We start from the raw sequence: 22,107 nt of genomic DNA, 5'->3' as shown, positions 1-22,107 counted from the left end.
TGGATCTTCTTGAGAAAACAGCTCTTCCTCACTGGGTTGAATGTGGCAATTGTTGGGAAAAGGCACATCCATGTCACTTGGGCTGCAGATAATAACATGGCTAGTTGTGCTCAGGTGAGGAGGCCACCACACCAAAATGTCACACACTTACAACAAACTACCCCAAAATAGGGTGCTAATGAGCTTTCACATTTAACATGGACAGCAGGTATCTAATGGGGGATTTTTATTCATCAGATTTACTTTGGCAAGAGGAAATGTGGAGGGTATTTTGCTGACAACAACATCATGTAGACACTTGTTTGCAGAAAACTTGTGTGCGTGACCAGCACTGACTCCACAATAAGCTCTTTTCTGGAAGCACCTGAGAAATTTACCAAGTGTTTCCCACGTCTGTTTAGAAAACTCTAACCTGAGCCCACACACCTTCTAGCACAGAGATGTGTGAACTGTCTCTGCATCTGTCAATGAAAGCCTATAATGTCTACTCAGAAGTCCATCCCACTGACTTACTCCTGGGTGAATTGGTATAGGATTCAATCAATCAATCAAAATGTTTATTCGGCTTTACGCCCATCATGAAACACAACACAACAAAACAAAACAAATCAAATAAAACAGCGGACTCGTACAAACCACAAGTAGTATAACACAGTTCACAATTCACAAGGACAGATATTAGCCATTCATAAGAAAAGTTTAAGATTAAGATTAAGATTAAAAATTTTAGGCACTACACTAAAATCAATATCTGATGTCATTATAGAAAATTCTTATAACTATCAATAATCAGCTAACATTCCATTCCGTCTCTTGTACGAGAGGACGGCTGTTAGGAATTTAGCAACCTGTAGGGTAATATAAGGATCCACATCTTGAAGAACCCAGGCAAGCTGTAGGTCTACTGGTTTGTCAGCCATAGGCTGGATTATGGGGTTTAGTATACTAGCACGGGCTGAACTGTACAAAGGGCAGATAAACATTGCATGATGTAGAGATTCTGATGTTTTCATTTCACAAGCACACATTGAAGGGACTTGGCCCTTAGTGAATCTATGTCTCAGCACGTTTGTTGGAAAGACATTGAACCTAGCTCTAATGAAGGCATATCGGTGAGACGCGGCCATAAGCGATGTTAAGTAGGACGGAGCACGGTAGATAGGGGTTATGCCGAAATTTAATGGTGAGCAGGCTCCACCACCAGCTACGAAATTTTGGTATAGCTCCGCATCATCCAGCCTTTGATTTATACACCTTTTTGCCACATTTAGATCCAGTTTGAGCAATTCAGTGGGTGAGATCTCGTAGGACAGCAATTTGGCATGGATTTTTCCTGACCACAAATTTGTGAAGTCATCTCGCCACATGCATTGAATGAGATAGTGGTTCGGGAGTTTATGCCATAGGGATATCCAATAAATCAAAACTCTCCTCCATATAACTAACTCCACTGAGGGGATCTTCATTTCTAAGCGAATAGCTGCATTACTTATGCATGTTGGTAATTTTAGAAGTCGGCGTAAGAATTGGCTTTGAAGTGACTCTAAAGGTGAGAGGTTTGCAAAGGCAGCCCATAAAGGTGCAGCATAGGCCATTGTGGCCATCACTTTGATGCTATACACTTTCAAGGCCGCAGGGATGAATAAGGCGCCCTCAGAGTAGAAAAAACGGAGGAGGGAGTGTGATAGGGCTTTTGTCTTGTTTTGAAGATATTCAACGTGCGCTTTCCAGCCTAAATTATATTGAAAATAAATTCCTAAATATTTAATAAAGCACACTAATTTTTCCCTTGGGAGAAATGAAGGAACACACACTTAGAGACACACACTGGAAGAGAAAACACACCCCAGTTGCATTTCTTTTCTAACCCCCCTAGGAGAGACTTGACGTCCTGTGTTATTTGAGGGACTGAATCCCCACAAGGCCATGTGACTAAACAGCAGCAACTTTCTATTAGCATGATCAACACAACAAAGTTTTAAAGCGTCTGGTAAGCCTTGTTGTGACTCAAAGCAATTTGTAAGTAAGACAAGAAGTAAAATAATAATAATTTCATAAATCTAAAGAATCAGAGTCCACATTCCACTGAAGTCTTGTCGCCTGCTAGTCCCATTTGAATTAAATTGAATTTGTGTGAGGAGCATTCTGAGAATTTCCTTCCCTCGCTCCCAAACCACAGAAAGCAGCAGCCTTATGGAAGCTGACTCCTACGTGTGCATTTCCTTATTGGGTCAGAAATCCTGTACCAAAATAGCTGCTGTGCATGGTAGAAACATGCAGCCCTAGAGAGAGTGAATAATTCCCAGCCCTCAATGGGAAATCTCACACAAATGGCTAGTTGCAATAGTCCTGATCACCTTCTTGGGAGGTTGAGCCCAGCCCTCTCTCCCATGCCCAGTTAAAGATCTGGTCTATGCTGTTGAAGCTGATGTTTCTGGATATAATGATAAACCATGGGTGGTTAAAAACAGGAAGTGGATGCTTCCTATCTCCTTTTCACACCTGCCATGGTTTAGCATTGCATCTGAACTGGTACCATTTCCAGGGAATTCTGGTACTGATTGCACGTTTCTGTAAAAGAAAAAGATCTTGCTGTGGTCCAAGTTAAAAGATTACAAGTTCAAAAAGGTTTGCTCATCTTTTACTCTTTTGTTCTGATTCTCAATTAAAAGAGTCCCCGAAGCAGCTATAAGCAGCTATTAAAAATTTATTTGCAAAAGACAGAAGCCACGCTTAAAATTGCCACCCACAAAAAATAGAAAACAGCAAGTTAAAAACAAAACCTTTCAGCAATTTAGCCTTTGTCTTCCTTTCTCCCCTCTCCTCTCTTTTTGGGATCTATGATCACTAATCACTGTCAGTCACCTTATTACATATTTATTAAAGTTTCTCTCCCCACCCCCCCTCACTCCCAGCTTTGAGACTTCTGCCAAATGAGTTGACATGCATCGTTTCTGTGGAGTTCCTGAAAAGGCACCGAATTCCTTAAAATTGAAATCAGCCCTGTGAATGTAAAAGACATAAGCAGTCAGCACTGATGACTAAAAAAGACGAATGAAGTAATGGTAATGCTGGTGAGGCTGTTTGTCTCCAATGTGCCATAAATAGTGAAGCGAAATTAAAATTTCTCAAGCAACATCAGCTATGCACAAAAAAAGGAATGTGTGATGAGAAGCAGACAGGATCAGAAGTTCAGGCAGAGGTGCTCCCTGCAAATGGAAAGGAATATATCCCCCCTCCGAACCCGCAAATTCTGTTGTTGTTGTTCCTATTGTGTGAGATCTCCTAGCTGCAGGAAACAATGTCATGTAGTGCAGACTTCCTTAATTTCCTGCAAAATCCCTCAATGGAAGGCAACATTTTTCAAGCAACATTTGTCTCTGTCCATATATCTAGTTGTCCTCCATATATCTCGTTCTCCCCCCCTTCACTCTGCCCCCCACCGCATTTGCTAACAGCCTGATAAAAGAGGCCTATAGCTAACATTATGTTTTATTGTGTATATCCATTACATTCTATCCAATAAAAGCCTGACCACCATTTCCCAGTCTATTTTCTCTTTCTGGAGTTTAATGTGACTGCTAAGAACAACACGAGCCACTGCTGGCCATCACTGAAATGCAATGTTAATGAATCTTCATGGCTAGATGTCTCATGAAATCCTACAAATGTATCAATATTATCACCATCTCTCTCTCTCTCTGTGTGTGTGTGTGTGTGTGTGTGTGTGTAGACCAAGAGTGGCCAACATGGTGCCCTGCAGATGTTGGATTTCAAACTCCAAGCAGGAGCACCAGCCTGGCCAATGGTGAGGGATGGCAGGAATTGTAGTCCAACAACATCTGGAGAGCAGTGTGTGGGGTACTCCTGGCAGTGATGGTCAGATGCAAATTAATGCAATTAATGTGTGTTGGGGGCTGCTGAACAGTCTTGCCTGGAAGTTAGAGTATCTTGTATTCTGTCTAACACCAACAAAATAGAAGGAAGGTAGAAATTATTTCTCTTGCTCCCCTTGAAGAGGTTCAGTTGGACAAAGAGATAATCATAGAAGTTATGTAAGAAATCCCAAGAGAAAAGGGATGCTACAATTCAGACTCCATTTGAATATCTGAGTTTTATGAGGTCCACTGCTGTGGCTGCTCAGCTGCTCTCATCCTTAATCTCCTAGACCTCTCTGGTGCAGTTCAACAAGTTGTGGTTGTTATCAACCTCCTTGTGTCCCCGCATTCTGATAGAAACAGGCAAATAATGAGCCTAGACAGGAAAAATCCTGCTAAATGTGAGCCTTCCTTCAGCACCATCCTTATCTCAAAATGGCAGCTGGACATGAGATGATGAGCCAGTGAGGCTCTTTTGCTGCCCAGGACATAAACACCTCCTGCCCTGACACTCTGGAATATCTCTGCGAAAAGCTACTCTTCCTGTTCAGTCCCATCACTGGGATTACGAAACACGTGCTGAGTAAAAATACTCCCTATTCCTGATCTAGGGGGAACACTGCCTTTATGCTATGCTAATGGCAACAGAACAACATAATTCCATAGAGAAAAGGTAGTTCCTTTTCCAGCTGTCTGGGAAATTTGTTACAACCCATTTTCTGGCTCCCCCAAAAGCAAGTTTGGAGAGCAAATCAGCTTCCTATGCATAGCATTATGGAGTTTAGATCCAGATTTAGCATTGTAGGTTGACAAAGGAAGCACATGCAAAGTATCAGTCACTCTGGATTTGGCGGCTGCCAGTAGGTTTGTAGACATGGGCTTCATCATATGGCACAGGAATGTCTAAATGGAAAATTCTCTTAAAGGGTTGCTGATAACACTAAGTGAACTATTTCTGTACTTTATACCATCAGGACATGGCTATACTAGTGCATTATATTCAGGCATATTCACCCCGAGTTACAAAAGACTGGTGCTTCTCCAGTACAACTGTCTAAAAGAACCATTTAGCGATCTGCTTCAGTGCAAAGAGCCATTTAAAGAGGCTCCTCTAAAAGGGAAATTATCAGAGGATAAGATGATTTATTTTAATTTCAATGCACTGTCACGGGTTTTGAGTTTTAATCAAGTTTAGGTTAGCTAAGCTTTGGGTAGTACTGTCATTTACCTATGTGAAAACTCACATTTCTGCCTGTTCTTCCTACGTTTGTTGACAGCCATTAGAACATTCCTTTTCATCCCTTCCCTCTCCTTGCAGTTTAACCTTGTCCCTTGAGGAGTATTTTCTTTCCAAAAGATAGATTGTGGGCTGCACACAACATGAAAAGTTTATGTACTTTTCCTGTTGCCATCTGCAAGGTATTTCTTCCCAATATTTTCTTCTAAAAGAATTGAATTTCAGGTTCTAGTTTGCATCTTCATATGTCAAAATGGCAACTTTAAAAATTGTTGATAGAAATGTTCAAATCCCCTTATTTGTTGCTATAAGTGGCTTACAGCACAATCTGGCACATTTCTACCTGGTAGCAACTCCCACAGAGCTCAAAAGGGCTTACTCCCAAGTAAGTGCACAAAGGATCGCAGCATCAAGCTTACAGTCAATAACTACATGAAGAAGAAGAGTTTGGATTTGATATCCCGCTTTATCATTCCCCTTCAGGAGCCTCAAAGCGGCTAACATTCTCCTTTCCCTTCCTCCCCCACAACAAACACTCTGTGAGGTGAGTGGGGCTGAGAGACTTCAAAGAAGTGTGACTGGCCCAAGGTCACCCAGCAGCTGCATGTGGAGGAGCGGGGAAGCGAACCCGGTTCACCAGATTACGAGTCCACTGCTCCTAACCACTACACCACACTGGCTCTCATGGAAAATGTTGTTCATTGAACCAGACAGATACAATGGCTTTGACCCTGCAAAGGGGGCAGCAGGCAACCAAATCCAGGGACAGCACCAGCACAGCACAAACCCCCTTAGAATCATAGAATCATAGAGTTGGAAGAGACCACAAGGGCCATCGAGTCCAACCCCCTGCCAAGCAGGAAACACCATCAGAGCACTCCTGACATATGGTTGTCAAGCCTCTGCTTAAACACCTCCAAAGAAGGAGACTCCACCACACTCCTTGGCAGCAAATTCCACTGTCGAACAGCTCTTACTGTCAGGAAGTTCATCCTAATGTTTAGGTGGAATCTTCTTTCTTGTAGTTTGGATCCATTGCTCCGTGTCCGCTTCTCTGGAGCAGCAGAAAACAACCTTTCTCCCTCCTCTATGTGACATCCTTTTATATATTTGAACATGGCTATCATATCACCCCTTAACCTCCTCTTCTCCAGGCTAAACATGCCCAGCTCCCTTAGCCATTCCTCATAAGGCATCGTTTCCAGGCCTTTGACCATTTTGGTTGCCCTCCTCTGGACACACTCCTAGCCACTCCCTGCTGACCCGGTTCTTGGAGGGAACTTGCTCTTAATAAACAGGTATGGTCATCATGAAGTAGGTGCTCCCTCTGAAACCCTGGTCTCCAACAGGAGAAGACTTTATTAGTTAAAATCAGCAGCTTGAGTAATGTCTGGAAACACACAGGAAGCCAAAATATTATAGCAACAAAAAGCAATTATGGTCAATAGCCTGATTGCTGCATTCTGAAATTATTTAAGTTTTTAGTTAATCTTCAAAGGCAGCCCCATGTATCCTACACTGCAGTAATCTAACCTGGATGTTAGCCAATTCAAATCATATTTTTGATTAATTACATTTCCACTGAAGCACAAGCACAGTGTGCTGCCTCCCTCGGTGGATTAAAAGGCAAACATTTGATTTTTAATCTCTTTTGGCAGAACCCCATTTTGAATGCTGGTCTTCTCCCTCTCTCTCTCTTTCCTTCCTGTATGCCCTCAATATGCTTCACCTTGCCAAGCACATCTTGATTATGAGACTAAAACTATTTGAAGAAAGGAAACATTATTTATCTCAGAGATCTTTTCTCATTCCCGCTCCACACAGCATGCTTACTTTTAACTTGAGAAGTGACAGTACCAACATAACAAGAAAAAGTCCCACCTTATTTTTGAAACCCCCCCCTTTCTTCATATCACTAGGAAAAATACCATCCTTCTGTTGCTCAGCCATATTTTTCCATTTCTTTCAAACACATAAGTTCACAATTTATGTACGGCTCAAGGTAAACCTAAAGCAAACACAGATGTGCACATATACACTGCTTTTTTTCCAGATTAGTCCAACTGACTCCAGGGTAAGCAATTAACTTCAAAGGGACTACTGTGGAATAAGTGGTTTGAGGATTGCCATACATTGATGGTTTAACAGAAACATTCATAAAAACAAAGCACAAACATTTCATCAAACTTACGCTAAGATTTTTTTCAAGATAGGGGTCCCCATACTTTGTTCAAGGGAGCCTTTTCATAAAGCAAAAGTCAAACCTCCTTGCCTTGCCTTTCCCTGGGAATCAGAGAGACTTGGTCACAGGAAAGACAGCCTAGACACAAAGTGCCACATCTGTTGGGCTGCCCTTAATGGTTTTCTGGAGGTTTCAGGTACAGTGGCCTATTTCCTGGGGAAGATGGATTACTGGAAGAGTTCTAGAAAATGCACTGTCTTTGAGGCACAATGCCAATTATTTTGACCAATAAAGGCCCAGTTTATGTCAGGCAACATGGTCCATATATGCATCAAGTTAGGACAACTATTGCGCAAAGAAGAAACAGAGCTGGAGACTGTAACCACAAAAATGGAACAACCTTTCTAGCATCATTCAGAAACATCTGGACTATGGTCCTTAGGAAATGATCTAGGCTGAAACAGGCATGCTTGCCTTCTTGAGAATCTAACAGGGAAAGTAACTGGTCTTAATTGATATTGCAGAACATACGCAATTCACTGGTGGTCTTATGACAATCTAATGCCCATTCAGCTAGCAGAAATACTCAGACATACAAGACCCAACCAAGAAATCGGAAGGTGTTTAGAAGTGGATGGAGTGGAGGCATTTAGCTGACCTCCCAACAGGTGAGCCACTGCTGTTTAGCAGAAGAGTGAGCAATGAGACAGCAGGGAGGTTGGCACGGTTCAAACATACCAGCAGGAGACCAGATTGGCTTCACTGGTGCATTCACACTCGGCTGATCTCACAACCACCTCATCCCTCCCATGGTACAGTAGCAACTCACATTTGGGATGTGAAACAGGCTTCCCTTTAGTGTCATAATTTAATTCACTGTTTGGTATCATGTGCATGAAGCACTGAGAGTTAAAAAGAGCAATCAAGCTTTGAAAACTGTAGCTCCCTTACAGCAGCCCAGATTAGGGCTGGGCAATATCTGGTTTTCAACACTGCGATATATCACCAGCTAAACATCGTGATATACCTATATATCACAATGTCTGAAATAAGGATGGAGCTTTGTAGAGGCACTGGCTGGCTTCAAGGTTTTTCACATATCGTGATTTTGGCATAGCATGAGCACACACACATACATCGTGATTCACAATATATTGCCAGGTCAAAAATTATGAAACCAGTATCATCATATGGACTTCTAACTGGTTTGGGACATAGCTATCAACTTACAGATTTGAAAATAAGGGACCAGCAGCCTCGAAAATAAGGGATCAGCAGCCAAAATAAGGGATTTTAGTCAACCAGCAGCCAAACAAAGCCTCAAGTTGTTGTTCCCACAGCGCAGCAACCTGGCAAAGGGGCTGCAGCAAGGAAAACCACCGTCACCTCTCCGCTGGGAAGTGCTGAGCAAAGGCGAGTCCCCAGGCAACGCGGCCAATTTGATCGGCACAAGGCATGCAAGCTCCACCCCCCCAGTCAATCTTAGACTCCTTATTGGGTGAGCAACGCAGCCAAGCAACACAGTTGGAGCCTCTCTCCTCCCTGGCCGGCAGGGAGGGAGGGAGAGGAGCTGCTTCCTTTGAAACCCGGGAAATTTAAGGGACATCATCAATAAGGGACAGCAGTGGGACATGGCGCTGGGATAAGGGACTGTCCCGCCAAATAAGGGACGCTAGACAGCTATGGTTTGGGATGATATCTCAATATATTGCCCAGCCTTAGCTCAGATATAATCCTGCTTCAGGTCAACAGTCTCTGGAGCTGGCTTCCATAAAAAAAAAATGAAAAAAAAAAATGAAGGAAATATGCCTACCTGGAACAGCTATCTTCCCTACTGTTGGATGATCCATCTCCATGACAAGTCCATTGTGCAGAACCTAAAAAAAGAAGCAGCAAATATATAACAGTAAGCATCGCCCAGTGATACAGAAAGCTGCAACTAAAAGTATGGTTCATGATTAAGCCCCGTTAAGGAAGGACAATACATATTTGCTTTATGCATGGAGTACTGGAAGTCCCTGTGTTGTCCAGTATTTCACAGTTGTTGCTGATGGCTTCAATTATTATAACCCACATACTTGAATACAAATGTCACATCTGATAAATAATAGGCAAGGACCTCTGTATGTAGAAACTGTGCTACATGAACAGGCTCCCTCTAGGTAGGCTATATGATTAATTATATTTAAGAAATACAAATCTCATGCAGTAGTTTTACTTGCCAAAGAGAAATACTGGAGTTGTGGGGCTTGTCATTTCAGTTTTGTATTGCTGTAATATTTTAAATTACTCTTTATTGCAAAAGAAGAATGAAAAATCTAGCACCATCAATATCCCTGTTACTGCCACTGAAATTTCATCCTTTATTTTATGACAGAGAACAATTAAACCCAATATGTGGAATGAGAGGGACTTATGCTGCCAGCATACTATATCTTGATTTCAGTAAGGCTTTTGACATATAAACTTAGAAAATTAGAGCCTTTGTATGTTTTCCCATTCAGTTACACTGGCAAGCAAGCAAACGCCTATAACTTTTCCTTTCTTTTATTTTACTTTTTTGACAGAACTGGATAGAATTCGAAGGTATAGAAGCCATTTCTGAGTGGATGATGCCTCCCAAATTTCAAAGAATTAAGTGTAGGGTGTTATTTATTTATTTTCTCCTTCAAGTCTTCCTTTACATTTTGATTACTTAAGAAATTGTAACTGCTATAATTTCCCCCCCTTATTCTTTGAACAGAATTGAATTAAATTTTCGGCCATAGTTGCCCTTTCCGAGGGGATAAATTCTGCCAAATAAGGCGCAGGGGCATTTGTGTAAGGGGGGGGGTGCGTGCGCGCGTTTGGAATCTGGGGAGAAGGAAAGGGCTTTGCTTTGCTTTTGTTGGGAAATCTTAGAGGTGCTTCTTGGTTAAGTAGCCTGCACAATTCCAAACAAACAAGTACAGGAGTTAACAAATGATGCTGAACAAAGTCTGAGGCTATGAATTTGTTTTCTGATCAAATAACAGCAATCCTTCCCAAAATCAATGTTTCTAAAAGTAAAGGGGGAAAGAGCCCTGGTAAAGATATGCCCTGGTTGGAATCAAGAGAGCTTGCAGGAGACATGCCGTCCTTGTCTTGGACTTAGCGCTTCAGGAAGACTACTTTGCACTCTTTTGAAGAACACCTACTTTGCTTCAGACAAGCCTTAAATCTCTCTAAATTAACCTGCTGCAGTTCAGGTTTCATCCAAACCCATTGCATATCCTACTGACTTCTGCTAGCTGCAGCCTTCATGCTGTATTGAAAATCAATTGAGCAGCCCGGGGGGGGGGGGGGGGAGAGGCTAGCCTTCAGAAATATCTTTGGAGAAGGTGCAAGGAGCTGCATCTGGGACGACAAATGAGCAGCTCTCTGTGCTCATGCACAATTATTTTCCATTTGGACACTTTGGATCTCAGCCACAGAGTAAGTAAGTCAGTGGACTGATGTACAATATGTGTGCTAGTTATACATGCCAAGAGACAAATCTTTTCTCTTAATAAAGAAAGGGTATATGTGTCAGACCTGTCTTGGAATATTGCTGTAGTTATTGTGAGGTGAGGTGTGTGTGTGTGTGTTTAAAAAAAGAAACAACAAACTCTCCATGTATACTATACTTCTTTTCAACAATTCCGTCTTGCAAAGATCCAAGAGAAGCTCTTGGAATCATGCTGCAAATCTCCCCACTTCTTGACTCAGATATGCTACATGAATTTAACATGCATAAATTTTAGTGGCTTGTTAGAAAAATAAACTTTCATCATTAACCGATTGTTTATTATCCTCCCCAAGACAAAACCGAGATGTCCATCAGTCCAACTTCTGAATGCAAAGGAAACTACCGAATTTGCGTTTTTTTGTTTATTTGCAAGGTCAGTAGATTTCTTAAAGACAACATTAGCCTGAAACTCTAATTGTTGGCATTAAAACCCTTATTACTGTTTCTTTGCAGAAAGACAAAAATCTCCCCATAACTACATTTCCTACCATATAAGGACAATCTAATTGTTTATTCTGCTTTTTAAAAAATAATTTGATTGATCTACATACAGATATATTTCTATTGATATACTCATAGATACTATCCCTTTTCTCATTTTTTAATTCTATAAATTCAGGTTGCTTGCCTGCAAAACTAAAGAAAGATGCCTTGTAACTCTATTGTACAGGGAGTTAAAGGATTTAACAATGCATCATCTACATACAATCAACATGAAATAAAATTATCTAACTGAAATTTCATTCCCCAATTAAGATTTCAAACAATTTGAAAATAAATTGAACCTCACTCGATGCCTGATGTAATGGGAAAAGGGGGCTGCTCGTGCGTAAGCGTTTAAGCCCTCCAAGCTTTGCCATCAGTTCCTAAACTCTCCCAGTCCGCGGAGCCATGGGTGCATGGCTACCTCAATCGCTGGCAGAATCCGTCAGTGGGTGCTTCCAGAATTTACGCCAACATAAGAGTTCCTTGACGGAAACTCTCCTTCTGGATTCTCTGCGTGACAGTTTCCTGCGCGGAGTGGGCGTCCCCAGCGGAGGTCCTGAGCCCTCCCCGCTGTTCTCACTGGAAACATCTTGGAGCCATTCCTCCGATTGAGTTTTTGCAGGAACTCTCCCTCTCCCCCTACTGGTTCCTTCCTCCGCATCCGAAGGTCTCCTAGCCTCCTTGAGCCCTTCGACCACCTGACTCTCCGATGGCAGTTCCCTGACACCTGATTTCCTTGCAATACTATCGGATAATGAGTCTGCCAACTAGCGCTAATACACCCAGGAACCTCACCACAATGCTGGAGAGGATGCACTTCCACAGGTACATACCTCCGCATGTGGTGGGAATGCCCCAAAATCCAACTATTCTGTACAACAACCATACAACAAATATGCAAAATAACCAAGCAAGTATTAGAAATTCACCCCAGAACTGGCCCTACTAAGCATCTTCAATGCCCACTCACATCACAAAGAACTCATAACCCACCTACTCTCAGCAACCAGAACATCATAAGCAGACACTGGAGAGACCTGTCAGGAGTAAGCACGGACAAATGGTACCAAATAGTATGGGAAACAGCCTTATTAGAAAAATTAACCAATAAACTGAAACTGACACTGGGACAAATGGAAGAAGACACCTTCACCCTGATATGGCTCCATTTTATCACATACATAGCCCAACAAGACAACGACAAGAATCCACCAACAGCATATGAATCAATATGGCTAACCTGACCCAAAACACCCAACCACCCCACTCACACATGAAAACAAAGTTCACAACAGCCAGTCACAAACAAACAACCGCACCCTAGACCAACCCCAACCTTTCTCACCACCAAAGGAACACAAGTGAATAGTAAAGAGAACCCACACAAGCGACACTGACACAAAACCCCACACAATACATTACTGTATTTTTCGCTCCATACTTTTTCTTCCTAAAAAGTAAGGGAAAATGTCTATGCATCTTATGGATTGAATGTGTGGTCCCTGGAGCCGAATTGCCCAGGGGCAAAAAGCAGATCATGCTTTTTTGGGGGGAGGGTGGGAGAGGGAAGTAGGTGTTGAAACAAAGCCGCTGATCGTTTGCCAATCGGGGAGAGAGATAAGGGACACTAGAGATAAAGGAGGCTGCCTGGGAGGGGGGAGGTAAAGACAGCAAACTTACAAAGGGGGGAAACAGGAAGACTAAAGCAATAAGGAGAGAAATTAGAAGAAAAGGAGGAGCAAAAAACTGCTCCAGCTAAGGAAATGACACTAAGGCAAACAAGAGGGAAGGCAGTGTTGAAAGGAAACAGCTGATCGGTGGGATCAGAAGAGAGATAAAGGACACTAGCGGAGGCTGCCTGGGAGGGGGGAGGTAAAAGCCCATGGATCCTCAGGATTTTTACATTGGGTCACCCCAAATTCACCATCAGATCACATGTCTGTGGCCACAGAATGAACCACAAAAATCATACTGTAACGGTTGTAAGGGGTTACTTGTGCGTAAGTTGCCTGCAAGTTCAGTCAGATTGCTTGGTTCACCATGGCTTGGCTGACAGCCCACACTCCGTGGCTGGTCAGTCGCTTGCAGAATCCGTCAGTGGGCGTTTCTTGAACCTCTTCCAGCATAAGAGCTGTTTGACGCCAAGTCTCCTCCTACTTTCCCTGCGCGGAACTCGTCTGCGCAAGTAAGGAGAAGGCAGAGGCGTGTCAGCGCTCTCTTCACTAGTCTCTGGTGAAGGGTCGTGGAGCCCTGTCTCCAAATCCTCCATCTCCTTCTCTTCTCTACTGGTGTTATGCTGAATTCCTTCCCTCCCTGCTGGTCCCCTCTCCTGCATAGTTTTGGAGCCTTGCCTCTGCCTCTCTCTCCAATGTCAGTTCCCTGACACATACATCCACTGTTTCGTTCAGAATATTTTTTTTCTTGTTTTCCTCTAAAAACTAGGTGCATCTTATGGTCAGGTGCGTCTTATGGAGTGAAAAATACGTTAAGTAAAATAGAAACATTGCCACCCAACCCCACCCACCATGGCCCCCTCCACCTCTTTCCCTCTTTTCTTCCTAATGTAATACTAATGTCTCAACAAATGAAACTGATCTGTAGAAAAGGTAACTTGAAAAAAGAGACATTGCACATACTTTTGTAAACCAAGAAATCTTTAATAAAAAATACGTTAAAAAATAATAATGAGCCTGCCAAACCAGAACAATAAGTGAAGTATAAGTATTTTAAAAAATAACGTAAGATTAGGCTTCATCTGTTACTCCCTCTGCCATCTTTAAGTATACTTTGCTAAGATTACACCCCCCCCCCTATTTTCTAAGTCATGCACTATTTCCCCTTGAGATTGCTTCTAGATGAAACTGGCAAGACATTTTCAATTCATCATCATTACTGTTCAATCTACCAATTTGTATAATGTGTCCCTCTTTGTCTAAATGGGTTGGGGGTTTTTTATTTAAGTCTAGTTTTTTTCTAGCAGTTTCTTCAATAGTCGTAAACATTAAACCACTATTTTCTGGTAGTTTGCCCCATAATGCCTTGGTAAAATTTGGAAATAAGGATTTGTGAGAACAGGATGCTAGACTAGATGGAGCTTTGGTCTGATCTTGCAGAGATTCTTCTCACTATGACATAGACACAAGGTGCTGCACAGCCTGAGTTTTCAAAGACAATTCTGTTGCCATCTCAGCTCTGAGGCCTATATATTGCCAAGATCAGGAGTAGGCAAACTAAGGCCTGGGGGCTGGATGCAGCCCAATTGCCTTCTCAATCCGGCCCATGGATGGTCTGGGAATCAGTGTTTTTACACAAGCAGAATGTGTGCTTTTATTTAAAATGCATCTCTGGGTTATTTGTGGGGCATAGGAATTTGTTCATTCCCCCCCAAAAAATATAGTCCGGCCCCCCTACATGGTCTGAGGGATGGTGGACTGGCCCCTTGCTGAAAAGGGTTGCTGAGCCCTGGCCAAGATGAACCCTGACTGATGGGGAAACAAATTGCCTCCCTGCTTCCCTCTTTTCCTAATACATAGGGTGCAAGTAGGCTTCCATCTTGTGGATAACTTTCCATATACAGTATCTCCTCCCAAATGACAGCATATTTTGTGTCATTCTTGTGCCCGGACTCCTCCAACTAATCAAGAGATCAGCAATTAAATTAAGGCAAACAATACTTCCCTCCATATGACTTATATTCACTCCATGCAATATTTATTTTCATGTGATGCACAAAAGGCAATGTACATTTCACCATGCATGTGCTATGAAGTGTTTCATCATTTCCTTTTGGAATAATACATTACTTTGAGCAAAAAAATGACTGGGGAATAACCATGTCACAGGCTAATTTTACTGCTTCTTTTGACGAAGTTAATGACTTTGGGTGGGATTCACCTAGCAGTTCCATCAGCAGAAGTTCTGTGCAAGGTCTTCCACTTACACAATGGGGCTTCCCCCTTTCCTTCCTGCACCCCTGAAATTGGATCAGAGGGATGTTGGGAGAACCCCCAGAACAGCACTAGTGGGGATGAGGGGGGTCATTCCATCTGGCAAACTGAAAATCTTGCAGCGATGGAACGTTTAACATAGCACGACATGGAATTCCTCCCTGTATGTTTAAAAGCTTGCTGCATTTTCTCTTAGCAATATGGAAGTCCCATAGGCCTATAAACTTTCAGAGTGGAACAATGCATGCTTAATTTAACCTTTGCTGCTCCCTCTGTTCTCTCACTTTTTAATAAACAAAATATTAGAACAAGACGCAATCAAGGTGCTTACACTCACATTTGTCATGCATTTTATGGCAATAAATGAGCACTGCTTTGAGCAAAGTCAATGTCTTTAGATGTATCTGCTTCATTTGGAATGGTTCATTTCACAGACCTAGTGTAGATCATATTTCACAAACCTGTGCTTATACTTTGTGATCTGTGGAACATAATATTATGATAATGTTCTTTTTAAGAGAATCATTTAACATGCTTGTCTCCACAGAATTCCGGAAATAAAAACCTGAACAACCGAGGATTCCTAATGTAATGTTTCATTCCAGAAACAAAACTAGGTAATTTGCAACTTCAATATCGAGGGGGAAATTTGGGTGGAGAGAATTTCAAGAGCAGGAGCGATGCCGGAAGCTGCATTGTGCCGGGTCAGGCCATTGGTGCATTTAGTCGGGTGCTGCCTACTCCAGATTTCCCCTGCTTGGTGCCATCCCGATGTTGGGCCCCCAACTCCCATCACCCTGGCCAGCATGGCCCAAGGCCAGGGATGGTGAGAATCATATGTTAAAACTTTTGGGGTGGACTAGGTTGAGGAAGGCTGCCATACTCTGACTGGCGGCAAGGAGACAAAAAGAGGGAGAGATCTTTCTCTTCCCTGCTAGATACTTGCTGGTGTTTAATAATGCACCCATGGACAAGGTATGTCAGTGCATCTTTCCAACATGCACCCTAGTCATTGTTCTGTACACATTCCCATGCCTATATCCACAAGAATAATTGTAATCATATGTGTCTCTGAGCTCATGCCCCTTGCTAATACAGAGCAGTCCCACTTAGTAGAATCGTGCTATGATAGCTCTTCTGTTAAAGAAATCATGTGAAACTTTTTTGTATATATGCTTGCTATAAAAACACCCCTTTGTAAAATCTCAATAGCCAGGAAGTCTCGAACACTTACCAACAAACCACCTAACCTATAAGCAAGTGAAAGAACCAATAACAATAGCCTGGTATCATTCATTTTCATATGTCACTTGCTTTTTACAGTCCACAGGGGTCTCACCTGTTTTCCTGTGCAAAAAGTATATGTTCGGTACACATTTTCCAACACCATAGTGTGCTCCCAAGAGTCTTCCTTTAAGCACTCCATCCATCGTTCATCTGCCACATTAAGTGTTGTAGCTTGTTTATATATAAATTACACTTGTGCTGAAGCTTGTCTATCAGTTTCAGGGTGTCCCTTATGCCTGGCCATGTTTGGAGTGAGTGGGAAGTGCAAGTCCCAAGTGAAGCCATCCTGAAAAGTCTGGTGTCCCTTTGGAGAAGACTGCCCTGCTGCACAAGGGGAAATGTGGAGAACCCCTGAGTAGGACAGGAATCAGCTGAGCTCATTCATTTGGCTCTTTGGAACCAGGCCATTCTTTCATGCTTACTTCCTTTTCCCTTCTGTTGCAGCTCCTGTGACATACCAACCTGACTCTCCTTGCGGAGATGCGGTCAGGCAATTCTTTCCTTCATAAACTTTAGGGTATTCTGCTATCATTCATCTGGCAGCAGTAGCACAATAGTATCATGCAATTCTAATGGTTTTTAAAAACTTCATTTTGCGACATAAACCTCTAATTCTCTGGACTTTATTACAGAGCTGTAAATATTTATTCCAAGTCGCAATCTGCCAAAACAAAAGTGTAAAATAATGAAGAACAGTTGACTATTTAAGGCCTGCAAATTGAAGGTGTGTACCTTTTTGTGCTCTGAACGCGTTTTTTTTTCCCAAATTGCTCTTAAATAATTTACTTTTACAGGCATTTAGAACATTATGGGCTAATTCAGACATTAGGACAAACCTTGGCAAATTATGGCTCATTCAGACCACCATTTGTTAATCTCAGAATATCAACCCAGGATCAGAACCTTATATTCTTGCTATGTCTGAACTTAGCCATTATGTTCTTAAAATAAATTTTTAGACACAATGAGTTATTGCTATCTTAGAAATAGGTATTCTCTGAATATATAACTGAACTTCTCTGGAGCAGCAGAAATAATATTAACCTTAACATATCTTCACACTTCTCCAATATTAAAACTAACAGGGGGAATTAACCTTTCTAAAAGCCAAAGTGGTGGGTTACCTATTTCAAAAATAACTGTATAAAAATTGACTCTAGTGGGAGGAGACCTCGAGAACCATGATTTTAAAAAGTATTTTGAAAATTTTTGTACCTCTTTAGCTAAGAGGCAACATGTGCCATGGGCTATTATGTGCTGGAAATGTCTATGAATTCTATCATGGAACATAAAATCTTATTGACAAGAGTCAGAGTGGATTATATCTGCCAAATTATAGACAAATAAGTCCAGGGGCTTTTTGTGGGGAAACTGTTGGAGATTCACTTTCCTAATAATACATGTTAGGGCAGTACTTTTATTAAGTCAACTGTTATTGTTGGCATCTGTCTGTCTTGAGTGCACATCCAGGGGTGAAGTCAAACAGTTGGCAGGAGAATCACAGTGCCAACTGTGGCTGTAGAGTCCAGTAACTCATAACTGCTGCCTCTGATGTTGTTTTCGCTGTGTTGGCAGCACTGAAGTGACCTCCCCAGGGTGCATGCCTGGGCAGTGTGTATGGAGGACCTGGGCTGCCCAGATGAGAAGAGCCCCCTCTTGGCCTTGCTGATGTGGTCCAAAGATAAGTAGAGCAATATGTTTTGCACCAGCTTGGCTGCAGGAGCTGCTGGAAGGAGGCGTACAAGGTGCCATCCAACAGTTTTAGGGACTCCACTGCATATTGGAGTAGGGTTTACTCCTTGGTCCTCCTCCTGAAGAAAAATGTCAAACACATCAATAAAATGTAGTTGGCTGAGAATATCAGGTTTGAAGGCCTGCCTGAATAATATAGTTTTTAGAAGAATGTCAGGAAATGAGCAGGAATGACTCCTGCTGAACATCTACTGGCAAGGAGTTCCATAGGACACAATGTGCCACTCTAAAAACTTGGCCCCTGGCACAGGCCAGCCAAACCTCTGGGGCATGTGGAACCATCAAATGCGCCCCCTCAGAACACCTCAGCTATTGAGATAGAGCATAAGTACAAGTTGGACAAAGAAGAAATGTTGCCTCCCTGGCTTGTCTGGGAGTTGATTTTTAGTTGTAGCATATTTAAATAAGAAATATAACTAGAAATTTAATATTTGTTACTCATGGGAGGTTAGGTACGTTACAACATGCAGATAGGACGGCTCAGTGGATAATATAAAAATGCAGAAGAAAGCAGTTAAGTTTACAAGCTGTTCAGTTCCAACAGTTGGTAAACATGTGATCTTGAACATCCAGCCCATAATCCACCTCCATTTCTACCTCTATAATCTATTTTATCACCCTCCATATGGGGACCACAGCATAGGAACATAACTACTGTATCTATATCAGTGTCTCACAGCATGACAAATTTTACATTTGAAAGCCCATATATTTTTATTAAACTGTCTTGAACAATTTTCCTCGCTGGTGTTCCAATCCATTTTCCCTCTGTAGACAATATAAAAAGCTACGTATGGACCAAAGCCTAAATGCCTACATAGGACTTGTTCACTCATATCAATTGCCTTCTCTTAGGCACAAAATTGAACTAGAATAAAATATTGCAGGCACTCCCAAAGAAGCCTGGGAATTACAGAGGTTGAGAATTATGATGACTGACAAAGAGCCGAAGCCTCCTTCACAGAACTATAGTTTCGAGCATTGCTGATTAAGTAGACCTTACACTGGTTTAACTCTGTAGCATACAGAAGACACACTCTTAAGTCTCATTTAATGGCATACAGAGTTTGGGCGAAGACAGCTGCAAGAAATGGCTACAGGACCATACCCATGTGGAACAAACTGACCTTGCATAAGGCTGCTTCAGCTTGTTCACCCCATGGAAAATCAAATATATTTAAATAATTAAATGGCAAAACATTGGCTTTTGAAATATGGCTTAAAAACTTACTAAACAATTAAGAAATGCTCCAATGACAAGACTCTACAAGAGCAAAGAAGAATTTGTACCATCACAGGTGCCAGCCAACTGGTACCTTCCACAAGTGGGAGGTTTGCTGGTTTCACAACTTGTCCCAAAAGGTACAGTTAGGACACTCTGAAACCAGTTCCACTGGTCTAAAATGTCTGTCTTCGCCCTGTAGTTTCCACAGTGTAGAAACCTCTGTGTGTGGTTCCAGGTTTAAGACTTAAGCAACATCCATAAAGCAGTGTATGGGACAAATCTATGCTGTTTGCGACACCTGTTTACAAAGACTGCAATTTTCAAAGGAAAGAGAGAAAGCCACAGCTTTAGATTATAGGAAGCAGGGTGGGAATTTTAGAGTCATTAGCACATTCACTTCCTTCAAAACTTTGCAAATGTGAACCTCACATAGCATTTCAGAAAAAGCCCATTGTTGGAGAATGTTTCTGTAATCTGTCCAGGGAAAATCACCATAACAAGTACTTAACATCTTCTAAAAAGAGTATCTTTACTAACATGGAGACAGTTTCACTGATTTCAGTGGGATTTGAACGAGAGCCTCCAGGGGGTCAGTCCTACTTCTGTTGCTATTACTGCACCTCAGTAAAACCCTGGCTGTAGAAGAAGAGACCGTTTAAATATTTCTACACCCAGTTTTTTATTTCTCAAAAGGCAGATGAATTGAGCATATGCTCTTGGCCTATTTATGATATTTACAAAAATTAATGCACCACGAAACAAAGCCAAAAATATGTCGACAAAAACTCACACGCCAAGGAACTCCAACAAAATTATTCCAGAAGAGAGGAAAACAACATTAAGAACACTCATTGACTACTTGCTGATGGATGGTTGCAGAAAGATGGATGCAGTAATGGTATCATGATTTTTCAGATACTTTCCCAAAGATTGTCAAGGTCCTTCATTTTAATTGTTGCACTCTTTTACAATATATAAATCATATCAGACTATATACATTTCTGTCAAGAGTTTGCAGAGGATGCCCTAGTTGTGAAACACAAAAAACAAAACTCCTTTTACAACAAAAATTCTCCTCCATTGTGTTTTCAGTGCTGATCTATCCCAGCTCTATCAGATACCATGAATTGAATCTGGAACTGTTTACATGCAAAGGACATATTCTGCCAGTGAGATACAACACTTTCCCTGGTCAGCTTATTCCACCACCTTTTTAAGAAATAAAACTCTTTAGAGGAATAGAATACAACACTGGAAAATTCTTGTTCTCCAGCTTTTAAAGCTTTCTTTTCTCAAGCCACTGAGACAAAACAAAATGGACTCATTCTGTTTCCAAACCTCTGTGAGTATCTGTTGCCCAAAAATGGCAGCACTTAATATTTTATTAAAATGTAGTAGTTAATATTTTCCTTTTCCTAGCTCAAGTGGAATTCCTGTTCACAACCTTGGACGAGAAGGCAAAATCCCATACCATTCATGTAAAATTACAGTGACTGACTTATGAAGAATGAAGAAAACAAGTTTATATACAGATTTCTGGCTAAGTTGCAGGCACAGAGAAATTGCAGTTTAGAAATATTTAATGGCTGTCAGCATCCAGGTAGAGAGGAAATATTTAGTTTGATGCATGAGGGTATAACTAAGAAATAGGATGAACTAGAGTGGGAAAAGATGAAATATCAGTAAATACTTCCTTTTTCCATGATACATTAAGCTTAATAGATTAGTCTCCTGTGAGAAGATTTCTGAAAGCCTTGTTGCATGGAATGCTTAGATTTAGAGGAGACAGAACAGAATTCTATTCAGACTTCTCACACACTTACACAGAGATGGGCTGGACTCACAAGTTGTTTCCATGTCCAAGTTTAGTTGAATCGTTGGCCTCACCATATTTATAAGAAGTAACTGGACACTTTGCAGGGATTATGAAGCTATACAGATGCATTGAGTTCTGGACATGAGTTCCTACAATCAGTCTTTTGAATTCATGCTGATTCTGTAATATATTGGTCATGCCCAAGTGTGATCAAGAGACAGAGAAATGAAAAACAAATGGAAAGCAAGGACCCAATTCTCCCTATCTGCTTTCACCACTCCTTGGTCTCCCCTTTACGTTCTTGCTGCAAAACTTCTCTTCCTTCCATAAGTACAGCCACCCTTTTTGCCTTAGTTGATCTTGTCTTGGGCAGCAAGCACAGAGACGCACCTTTTCTTCCCAGTTCAACACAGGATGATCTAAACTGGTAACACCAGTGCTTTTCTTTTCTTAAAAAATGTTTAGGGATGCTCTCATTTTCCTACTCATATTGAAATACTACCCCTCAATGAAGCCAAACTTAGATTCACAAAATGTTTAGGGGTATATGTACCCCTGTATTACCCCCCCCCCAAAGCATTGGGTAAAACGTGTTCTCCCTAGCAGAGAGCATGTGTTGCGGTGGGGGATACAAGCCACCCCAGTGTTGCTGGGTGGATTTGCGAGTAACCCAGGCAGTGAATTGGTTAATCGGGTCGCTGGGGAGAACTGCTTGTTGCCAATTTTGAAGGAGGGGTCAGAGGTTTTAAATATTGGCCGCCCAACTTTGGG

The 22,107-nt window shown here is 41.8% G+C and overlaps 1 protein-coding gene across 4 annotated transcripts in view; it reads right to left on the bottom strand.

Annotated features, from left to right (window-relative positions):
* The window catches only part of SUGCT (succinyl-CoA:glutarate-CoA transferase), a 312,430-nt gene that overhangs the window by 41,696 nt on the left and 248,627 nt on the right, over window positions 1–22,107 (bottom strand). For all 4 annotated transcript variants that reach the window (XM_083706370.1, XM_083706374.1, XM_083706367.1 and 1 more), the window contains exon 13: window positions 9,111–9,174. In XM_083706370.1, coding sequence (XP_083562496.1) covers window positions 9,111–9,174 — 64 coding nt within the window. The remainder of the gene's footprint in view (window positions 1–9,110; window positions 9,175–22,107) is intronic.

Source organism: Podarcis gaigeae, assembly GCF_964106915.1.
Source record: "Podarcis gaigeae genome assembly, chromosome: 12".
Lineage (NCBI taxonomy): Eukaryota > Metazoa > Chordata > Lepidosauria > Squamata > Lacertidae > Podarcis > Podarcis gaigeae.
The sequence above is the reverse complement of the archived record's forward strand: the minus strand, read 5'-3'. Positions and strand labels throughout refer to the sequence as shown.